Source organism: Nanorana parkeri, unplaced genomic scaffold (assembly GCF_000935625.1).
Source record: "Nanorana parkeri isolate BGI_ZX_2015 unplaced genomic scaffold, ASM93562v1 scaffold569, whole genome shotgun sequence".
In the NCBI taxonomy this organism is placed as follows: Eukaryota; Metazoa; Chordata; class Amphibia; order Anura; family Dicroglossidae; genus Nanorana; species Nanorana parkeri.
The window spans coordinates 489283-500049 of NW_017306837.1; the positions used below are offsets into that span (position 1 = coordinate 489283).

General features: G+C 40.0%; 1 protein-coding gene across 1 annotated transcript in view; it reads right to left on the minus strand.

The window, feature by feature from the left end:
• Nucleotides 1–288: 288 nt before the first annotated feature.
• The window catches only part of LOC108791708 (transmembrane channel-like protein 1), a 44192-nt gene continuing 33713 nt past the window's right edge, over nt 289–10767 (minus strand). Inside the window, exons 17-20 of the mRNA XM_018562266.1 lie at nt 5674–5799; nt 2742–2820; nt 2547–2643; nt 289–588 (exon numbers count right to left, since the gene is read on the minus strand). Coding sequence (XP_018417768.1) covers nt 470–588; nt 2547–2643; nt 2742–2820; nt 5674–5799 — 421 coding nt within the window. The 3' untranslated portion in view covers nt 289–469. The remainder of the gene's footprint in view (nt 589–2546; nt 2644–2741; nt 2821–5673; nt 5800–10767) is intronic.

Here is a 10767-nt window from a genome sequence, read left to right on the forward strand (position 1 = left end):
GAATCAATTTAAATTGTAGTTCCCTCCATGTCTCATTAACCTTTTTTAAATGCTTCCTATAACATAACCAGCCTTCACTTTTTGAGTTCAGTTCCATTTTAATTTAGAAATATTATCATATGCTGAAAAGGAAACAAAGAAACATCAATCTTTAATTGCTTAATATTTTATTAAATAAAACAAATAAGTGTGTTGTATTTGTAACATGAAACATGAAATACTGAGATTATAAACAACATACTGGCCTAGATCTTAAACATAAGAAATGCAACTAAGGATTTTGCAATTATAGTTTATTAATTAAAGTACTTGAATGGAGTCCATTGACAATAAAGGACAAATATGCATGTGTTACAAATGTTCATAGATTCTGGAAACATTCCGTTAGTTATTGGTATTCTGATTGTCACCATATACAATTTTGTGATTTATTTTTCAAATTTCTGGAGTTCTGGCTAATTCCTTGTCTTTATGAAGGCACAGGTGGCCCTTTTGCTGATGGAGGTTTAGTCACAGCAATACGAGGAGGAACTTCCAGATTTTTCCTTTTAGCACCAGCCCCTGGATCATTCCTATTGGGCCTGCCCCCTGAAGAATAAATGACATGATAAGTATTAAATCCTCATAATCACATAAGCAATGATTGTCCCATATGTCTTATTAATAATGCAACAACAAAAATATACATACAAATGTTAATTCAGACTAGGTGAGTGCAAGAATTGTATATTTATATTCAATTGTATATTTTGATTACTAAGAATTGTTACTAAAAAATTAAACAAATTGAATTGAATACTTTTCCATTTCTACCTTTTAAATACAAGTTTCCACACTAAGTGTGGCATGCGCAACTGGTGCAAACCAAATGTGTGAGCTCTGCACATGTGCCCCCAATCTGGCATGCTCTCTATATAGAGCTGATGACAAGTATACACTGTATTCAGCGCACATGAGAACAGGGCAGTGGTGAGTATAAAATAGAGAGGGGTCAGAGCAAAAACCAGTTGTAGCTCATGCAAACTGAGCAGAATATGTATTCGTGTTAATATGAATCATAAAACATGTTATCAATTAAAAACCAATCATAAAACCTTATTATGAAACACTATGGATCATCATATCAGACCATATAGACCCGTAAAAAATCCTGTATTGGATTTAGTGGTCAGCTTACCTGTAAAGAAGGATCAGTGCATCTAAAAAACCATGGTGCATTAAAAAATCTGAATACTAGTCATTTATACTTTCCAGTACAAAATATGCATTTTAAGCTTGTTTTTATAAGATCAAAGGAGATGTTCTGCTATATAGCTGGTTCTCTACTAAGGTTGCAATGTTCTTCAGAAGATTTTCTCTTCTATTCTATATAACTATTACAATGTAGCATTTCCTGCAGCAAGACATGCTTCTCATATGTAGCAAGTTATATAGGCTTTAAAAATCTGGCAATAATTAAAGATGAGGGTATCTGCATGGGTTCCATTCATGTAGGGGAATTAATTGAATCCAGTTTGAAATCCTTGAAACCTGAACTTAGCTGTGTACCCCATTGAAGTCTATCGGGGGTGAATATTGATATTAAATTCTGGCTAATAGGCAAGCCATTGTCAAGAAGGGACATAGGGAGCTGGGCATTGCCATGAGAAAAATTTAACAAAGCAACAAAAAAATATATTTTTTTAAATACTGTACAGTGTACTTTTAATGTGACTTCAATGGCAACATAAAAAAACACCAATCCTTTCATTCATATGCCATATGTGGTGTTATGAAACAGCACAGCATTCATAAACAGCGTCAGCAACACCATATTCTAACATCACATATTTTGAATGTGTTTTTAATTTGTTACTGTATACAGAAGAGGCACTCCAATCTCATTCATTTTAGCTTAAACATAGGTTTTTATATAGGAAATTTTGGCTTCAACGCCTATTTTTTATCGTGAAGTAATAGGGCTGAATTGAAAATTGAAAGTAGCAGCCACAACTTTGTATTCATTAATACAAAGCCTGCCGTGATTGGCTCAGCGCTGAGCAAATCACAGCAGGCTTTGTATTCATTAATACAGGCTTTGTATTAATGAATACAAAGCCTGCCGTGATTGGCTCAGCATGGTATACTGTATGTAGCCGATGCTACATACAGTATACCCAGCGTATAAGACGACCCCCGATTTTCGGGCAGTGTTTTGGGGTCTAAAAACCCGTCTTATACGCCGGCATATACGGTAAGAGCTTCCAACAATGCTGGTGCTGGTTATAACCTCCAAGGGGTATCCCTAAATGGCCCTAATCCTTACAGAAGTGTCGCACTAGGTCATGTGATTGGGGCAGGAATGGACTGTTTATTACCAGCCATCTGAGATACAGATTAGTAAAGGTATTGATATTGTCACTGAAGAACTTGTCTTTCCACATGCCCTATTGTACTGCCATTATTTCGCAGGTGGGAAATATTGTTTTATAGTGTTTTAACATTTTCTTCTATTCTTAATATTAGTAACAGAGGTAAAAAAAAAGTAGTTGTTTCCATATTCTTACCAGGGGGGTTGTCTTTACTTGCATCTTGGGCCTCTGCTGCTGCTTCTGCTGCTTTGTCTGCAGTTTTTTTACTGCGCTTTTTATTTTCTTCAGCTTGCTAAACCAGATGTCAAACAAATTCACAAGATCAATATCAAACATTTAGCATGGATATGATGAAATAATGTACAAAAGATATATCATATCCATACTTACACTCTGCAGTTTTTTCTTGAGTTCCAAAATTGAAGCTTGGTATCCCTTTGAGGTTGCATTAAGATAGTAGATGCTCATGCTGAGTATAAAAAAAAAGTATTTGGTGAATATTTCAATAAAATGCATCTAAAATAAATGTAAAATATTACATAGTAAGAAATATGAATATATTGATGCGTCAATTACAGAGTTGTAATACTGATATGACTAGATCAGGGTTACAGAACAAAATTAAGCAAATAGAAGCCAAAGCTAGCTGGAAACGCTAGATGCCTAGCTGTTTCTGGCTTAAAGTGGCACAGTCACAAATATTTTTCTTCTCCCCCCCCATTCTGCCTTAAGGACTTACCTTAAATGATGCCTCTTGAAATGATCATCTTCTTCCTTCCAGTAGTTTTCAGGAGTCCCTCCAGTGTTGGTGCCAGTCTCTGATCCAGCGCTGACTGCTGTGTCTTCTGTGTCCCACAGGTGTCGGGCTGCGTGCATTAACTTACACAGAGTCTCTCCTCTTCCCCCGGCCGAATATCTCTACTGCACTTGTGCCTGCTCCATCATGCTGCTGGGATGCTCGAGAATCTTCAGATTCGAGCGAACGGCGGAGACAAAGGTAAGGAAAACCCTTTTTGGTAAATTTTTAAATGTTTTTGCATATATCTACTGCTACCAAGCAGTAGTAATGCAAAAAAAAAAGAGAGCTTAATAATACTTTAAATACTATATCACGGGAGTTGATTTATTAAAGGCATATAGGCTGTTCGCTTTGCAAATGCATTTTTGCGCTTGTGTCAATGGCATCGGTTTGACAATGACAACAATTTGGAACACTTCTGAGATCATTCAAAATTCATTGACATATGAATTTGACCTGCAGTTGACCTTCTTCTGAACCTGCATTGGACCTGCTTTAAATGAGTTTTGAATTTCCATAGACGTGTAAGGGAATGCAAAAACTCATCTGCTACGAACAAAAGAACACAGGGGCAAATAACGGCAAAACATCAGCCATGATGCATTTTCAGCAACAGCCCTCTTCCTAAGGTGGGAGGCCAAACTCAACCATTAGAGGAATGCTTATGCATGTACTCAGTTATAATGCCCCCGACTTGTGACAAGGGAATGTCTTTAAAGCCCAAAAAATAGTTATATAGTGTCTTCAGTGCAGTTAACAAGAAAAGTTTGAGAAACACCTAGCCGATGAACCCAGGGTCCATTTTTCATGGTCATTCAGTACGTTTGTTCTGTAGGTCTTTAGATTTAAAACCGGTGATACACATTATTTATTTATGATTCCAATAGGGCATGTAAAACGGCTGTAAAACGGCTGTTCTGTGTGTGCGGTGCAGTATACTGTGCACATTACAATCACATAATCCCCCTTTTGAGACTTTAAAACTTTGTGCTTAAAATAAATTGGCATCAGAAACAAATCCTATGCTTGGCCCATGAAGGAATAAAAAGTGCAGGCCAAACATGTAAAAAAAGAACCATATACTATGTGTTCTTATAAAAAAATGGCAGCGTATTTATCACTGAAACCTCTAATCCAAACACCAGTCTAGGGAAGCTTATATTGCTGCTAGTGTCTGAATGTCTCTATACTGTCAGTAGGCTAAACCAAGTATTTCCTTCCTAGCGGAATATTTGCATGACCTTCAGAGACTGAGTGCTGGAATTGCTGGAATCTGTAAGTGAAAATAAGTGGTTATCGGCTAATTAATCCAAGGAGTAGGCATCAGAGGAACAATATCCCTTGTCCATCCATACTTGTGTGTGATATTAAAGGAAAAAAGCTACCTCAGCAATTGCTCAATGTTGATGCTATTAAAAAGAGACATTGTCAGGAACACCGCACACAGCAGATGGCGTCTGCGCATGCGCGCGAGCACGGCGTGACCCGCAGTGTCAGGCCGGGCCGTGCACTTTCGCGCAGACGTCCGTGGACTGCAAGAACTATGTGAACTCTTGTGTTACTTGTATACGCAGTAAAGGGAGTAAGTCCAAAGCATGGGGGTTATTGAGATCGCTTCCCGTCCCGGACAGATCCTGGTCCATGATATCGATGGATTTCATTGTAGAGCTTCCCCCTTCGGAAAACTTCACTGGAATTTAGGCGTCTGCGCATGTGCGCGAGCACGGCGTGACCCGCAGTGTCAGGCCGGGCCGTGCACTTTTGCGCAGACGTCCGTGCGCGCAGCACGGCGCGTGCACGTGCGTGCATCTGCGACGTGTTGTGGTGCCAAACGGACTATTTAAGCTCAGCTCCTCCATGTCTCCAGTGCTGAGTACTCTTTCAGCTTGTGCCTAGTATCCTGTGCCCGTTCCTTGTTGTATTAGTTATTGTTATTGACCCCGGCTTGCTCCTGACTCCGCTGACCTTCTGGTATCCTGACCCTGGCTTGTCTAGACAATTCTCCTGCTCCCTGCCTGCTCCTGCATTGCCCGCATGTTACCAAACCCGGCCTGTGACCCGACCCCGAGATTGCCTAATGCTATACAACCTCTCTGCCTGCACGTTGCCGACCCGGTCTGCCTGACTTCGTTTACTCTCTGTCTGCCTCCCTGCTGTGCGTTTATATTATCCCTCACAGCAAGAGACCTACGAGTTACCCCCTGGTACCGAAGTCCTCATCCAGGCACTCGTGCCCCGCTGTGCCCCAGAGTACCTGTCTTCTCTATCAGGCCTTCTGGGACCAGAGTTGCAAGAGAGGGGCCGCCCTCGTCATCTCAAGCTCCATCAGGTACGTGACAGACATCTGCATTTCATAGCATACACTATGCTTGCATCAAGAAAAAACAACTTTCTTTGTATATTTTCATACACAGTATATACATAATACATACACACACACATAGGTTGAACTAAAAGAACCTGTGTCTTTATTCAACCTTACCTATGTGTGTACTTAACCTCATTGCTTTATAATAAACTTACACCATGAGAAGGATGAAAGGTAGAATGAGTCCTGGGTTTGAAGCATAGCTGAATACTTTAGCAAACCATGCAGGGAAGTCGTTGTCCAGGGTCTCCTGTATAACTTCATACATTCTTTGCTTTCCACTAACAACAAAGCAGATTCAGGTATATTAGTACATAAGTGTACAGTAAATACAAAAAATACGAGTCTTGTATACAGAAACTATGTATTACTGTATGTGGATTTCTTTATATCTGTGGTTATAACCTTGTACATCCCCAAAAAGTTAGATGAACCTCCTGCTCTGTCAGAGGGAGAACCATTGGACACGGGCCACTGACATTCCCAGAAGTCCCTGTGTGTGTTGTAAAGTAGTCACTGCTCCAAGCTCACTCTTGTGATAGACTATAACTCCAATACAAATTAGATAAGTAAACATGAGATTGTAGTCCATCACAGGAGTAAGTTTAGAGTGGTGGCTACTTTACAACACACACAGGGACCATGGGGAACAAAAGTAGTCAGTCTCCATAAGGAAGGACAGTGTCAGCACTAATTCAGACATAATTTGAGGGTCTACAGCTGAGTGATACACAAATAAGATACATTTTTGTTAATAGTCTTGTTAATGTACTTGAATGTATTTTTAACATTTACCTCCTGAATTTAGTTTCACTTGAATTCCCCTTTCCAATGGCCGCCATCTGTTCTGATCAGCAGGGGATCTGTGCGCAGACCAGAGCAGCATGGAATGGATGTCACTCTTGTGATATCCATGTCCATTCAGTTTTTTCCTCCATCACAAAAAACTGAGCTTAACAGACCCATGTTAGGTCTATGGGTAATCAGATAGTCGGATGTAAGCAGATATGTATCCACTTATATCTGATTACCTCCGATGTCCCATTCAGGTCAATCAAAATGGAACTCTGTTCTGTTTTTAATCAGACCTCAACTGACTCAGAGATACCTGCTTCTGTTTACATCTCACTCCCTATAAGTAGGATATACACTGGTAGGTTTTCAAATGAACGTTCGTAAGAAAAAGCTAATTGGAACATTTGATAATGCCATCAGACATTTGACGAATGTTGTACAAAATTTAGTTTGATTTTCATTTTAACATTCAATTTTGGAATGAATGGAGTTTCCAGAACAAACACCACATTCACTGTTAGAATTTTGCTCGATCAATTAAAATTGTCGAATATGCTTGTTTGACTTTTCATCACTGCAGTCAAATATGATCATCGATTTGACCCCATTAACGATTAGAAAGTCAAATGAACCTTCTGAAATTGTTTTCATCTGTTCAAAATATACACCCTACTTAACATTAAGCTTCCAATCAGGCCCACCTGAAAATCGGCAGACGGGCCTGATCACAACACTGTGTGAAAGGGGTGTGATTACATTTGCAGCAGTCTGCAACTGCAGTTCCTCTGCTTTTCCCTCTTCACAGCAAAATGTGTAACTTACCATAATAAGCATAATGAAGAAAGATTGCTATACACAGTATATGATATACAGTATATGTACACATTGTTTGAATACCCAATGTCACAAGTCTGGTTTTTTTTCTCTATAAATAAACCTTCTTATTGTGTGTAATGCTTTATATATCCATTCCAGTGCTATGCTTCATTCATGTCTCCGCACAGTAGCACAATGTGATGTGCTGCGGTGACATGCACTGCCGTTCCATGCGTTGCAGAAAAATGCAGCATGTCTATATTTTTCAGTATGTCTGCATTGCTTAGCATGATTGCATTTTTCAGCTTGTCCACATTTCTTTCTCACTTTCAGTGCCAGTGACAATAACCACCAGGACATATAGAGGGCTGAATCTTCCCAACAAAAGATACAGATGGCAATAAATACCTGACCGGGTTTCTTAACCTTCACCTCTCTATCCAAAACAATTTTTTTAAGTTTTGGCTTTAGAAACACTTTGGCCCTTAACCCTTTCACTGCCAGCGTATGTCATACATCACTGGCAGCGGGCCCCTTTAAACAGACTCCTGCCAGAGCTGTTTACATGTGTAAAGCTGACTGTCGGCTTTACACTGGAAGCAATTCTTGTGGCTGAGCTGCCGCTAGATCACTTCCAGGGGCCAGTGAAGTGCGCCCCCCACCCTACACTCCCGGGATCTTGGGTGTCGGCGGGAAGCGGGGAAGGAGATTGCATTATTTGCAGTCCCTCAGCTGCCATTGATCATCTGCTAAAGCCAGGCAATACGCTATTGGAGCTTGATCTGCACTCCAATAGCTGATGTGGAGTGGAAAGGTGACACTAGGGGTCTAAATGACCCCTAATGTCACCTTAAAAAGTACCTGTCACAACTGGTATGCTATCACATAGGGGGCTGGTAAGTCTCCCTATGTGATAGCAATAAAGTAAAAAAAAAATTAAAAATTAAATTAAATAAATGTAAGAATAAAAAAAAATGTAAAGTCCCATATAACATAAACATGCCTCAGGTGCGCCTACGTATGAAAACGATGACCGCACTACACATTTTAGGTTTCGCCACGTGCACCAGTGAACACAATAGTTCTAGGGCCAATATTCACAGATATCTCTAAACTGGTAACCTTATGGGCTTTTAAAGTGTCGCCTATGGACAATTTGGGGTACCGTATTTTGTTGTTGCTTTACGGACGCACAAAATGTTCAACCTGCCCTCAGGGGCAGGGCCCTCCTTACCATCTTGTCTTGAATTGTATTGTGATTGTAATGTCTGCCCTATATTGTAAAGCGCTGCGCAAACTGTTGGCGCTATCTAAATCCTGTATAATAATAATAATAACCTAGGCATGTTGGGTGTTTACTCTTCGTAACCTCGTCTTTCATATTTTACAAAAAATGGGTATTGTGCTTTTGAGATCTAAAATTAACTTTGATAAAGAGTTGAGCTAATATCGTGCTACGTAAAAAATCTGCAACTGACACATTTCAGAAAATGTTTGGTTGGTTTTAGGTAATTTTCAGGCCTACAATGTGGATTAAAACAGGTGTGCAAAAAAGGCCTTGGCAGCGAAAGGGTTAAAGGACCCAGGCCGGAATTCATGGTTCTGTTACCAAAGCATAAAGCACATTAGTCTTAGGAAGAGTCTTAATATTCCCACAACACTTTCTTCAGTGTAACATTAATAAAATATTTCATAGTGAGAGTGAAACCCCCAATACACATCTAGTAGATAGAGCTGCATAAAACATTAGTTTGTGTTGCATTCAATTTACCAAATATATATCAGCATGTGACTGTAAGAAAATATGTAAAAAAAAAAAAAAAAAGCATGGTCATTTCCTGAATAACAGGCTTCATTAACTGTGCTAAAGAAAAGTATAGTCAGCCCCATCAGCTTGAGGTGAGTATTCAGGTACCCCAGTGCCACCTAGTGGATTTGTGTGGGATAAACACATCTTGAATCAGAAAATCAGGGAAACCGACTTCAGAGGAGAAGTCTCTGAAGTCAATTTGTTTCCTACTTCTGTTTTCTCCAAAAGCACACATTTGTTTTAAAAAAACAAAAAACAAAGAGTTTATGCATTTAACATAATAATATACACTACAGGAATATAAAAGGAACTAAGCAGAAATTGCCTTTTTTATGACCTATGCTATTCACACAGCTAAAACAGAAGCTAAAATAATAATAATAATATTAAGCCAATTAAGAGAAATGGAATCTAAGGCCTGTTATTCCTTACAATACAAAATAATATTATTATATATAACACACATATTCACAGTTTTGTATCATTGTTTTCAAGTATTTCATTTTGTAAATACTCATACTTTGCAGACTCAATAGGTAAAAAGAATGTGTTTATATGTGTATAATAATGCTATTCCAGAGTCTAATGAGCTTTTGGTAGAACCACAGAAACTGAGAAACCTTTGTATGTTGCTGAATATCACTTCTGAAAATACTAGTTGCCTGGCTGTCAAGCTGATCCTTTGCTTTCTGAGCCACTCACCAGGAATAAATAGATCAGTTCTGAGTTCATTTTGACTTCATTAGTTGTATGTTTGTTCCAGGGCACTGGCTTTAAGTAGTGTAGCCCCTATAGAGCTGCAACTAAACTAAATGTATTTCGCCTGTGAAGTGTTGATTGTGCTGTGCAGCCTGTGAGGCAGAGGGACTTGTCGGAGACAGAGCCAGAGAGAGACTGTATCAACTTGAATTGATAGAAATTCAGTTCCCAGGAGACTTTGGGGATCAGACTGCGGAGAGGCAGCAGATCGACTGGACACAACGTTCTGAGCTGCTGGACATTATTATTATCCCTGAGACTCCACCATCGTCATGCTGCAGAATGAATCCTGAGGGGTCTGCACAGTTGCTACAGAAGATAGTGATCCTCCATCCCTACACACAGACTACTGCAAAGATCAAGTGAAGTCGGCTGCAGAAGGTGGGGACGCCCTCTTTGCGCTGAACAACGCGGGAGCTGCCATTTAAGTCGCAGGACCGGTGAGAGGCCTTTGGACACCTGCATTTGTTAAAGTTGATTGCATCTGTGACACCTTATGGGCCGCAAGGTTGGCTAGCCTAAAACTACTACTACTGGCCAGTAGTGCAGGGAGCTGGGGGACATTTTGGACTGGGCCATTGGTAACCTAGTATCCAGAGTCAGTGGCAATCTATTCAGACAACTCAGCACTGTATATTGCATTACATGGGTGTTTGTTGCATGCTGTTTATATTTTCTACTGCTCTTTATATACAAAGTGTGTTGGTGTGCTGTGGATCCTGTCTGTGCAAGTTATCCTGGTGTGGGATGGAAGAACCCGCTTATTCCAGCGGCTCCTTCGGGGTGAGCGCTACAGTAGAAACATTAAAAATAGTGCTGAGCGTACAGTCCTGCGGTGCCAGGGTATTTACCAAGATTTAGGGTTTTATAATGGTCCAAAATAGTCCAAGTACAACAAGGTTAAAATATAATTACACTGGGTCTTGATGCTCCTTCTTAAAGTGGGGAGAGAGAGACACACCGACTGAGACTGGGGGAGAGTGAGAGACACCAACCGACACTGAGGGGGCAGGGAGAGAAAGACACTGACCGATGCTAGAGGGGGGAGACACACACCCACCGATGCTAA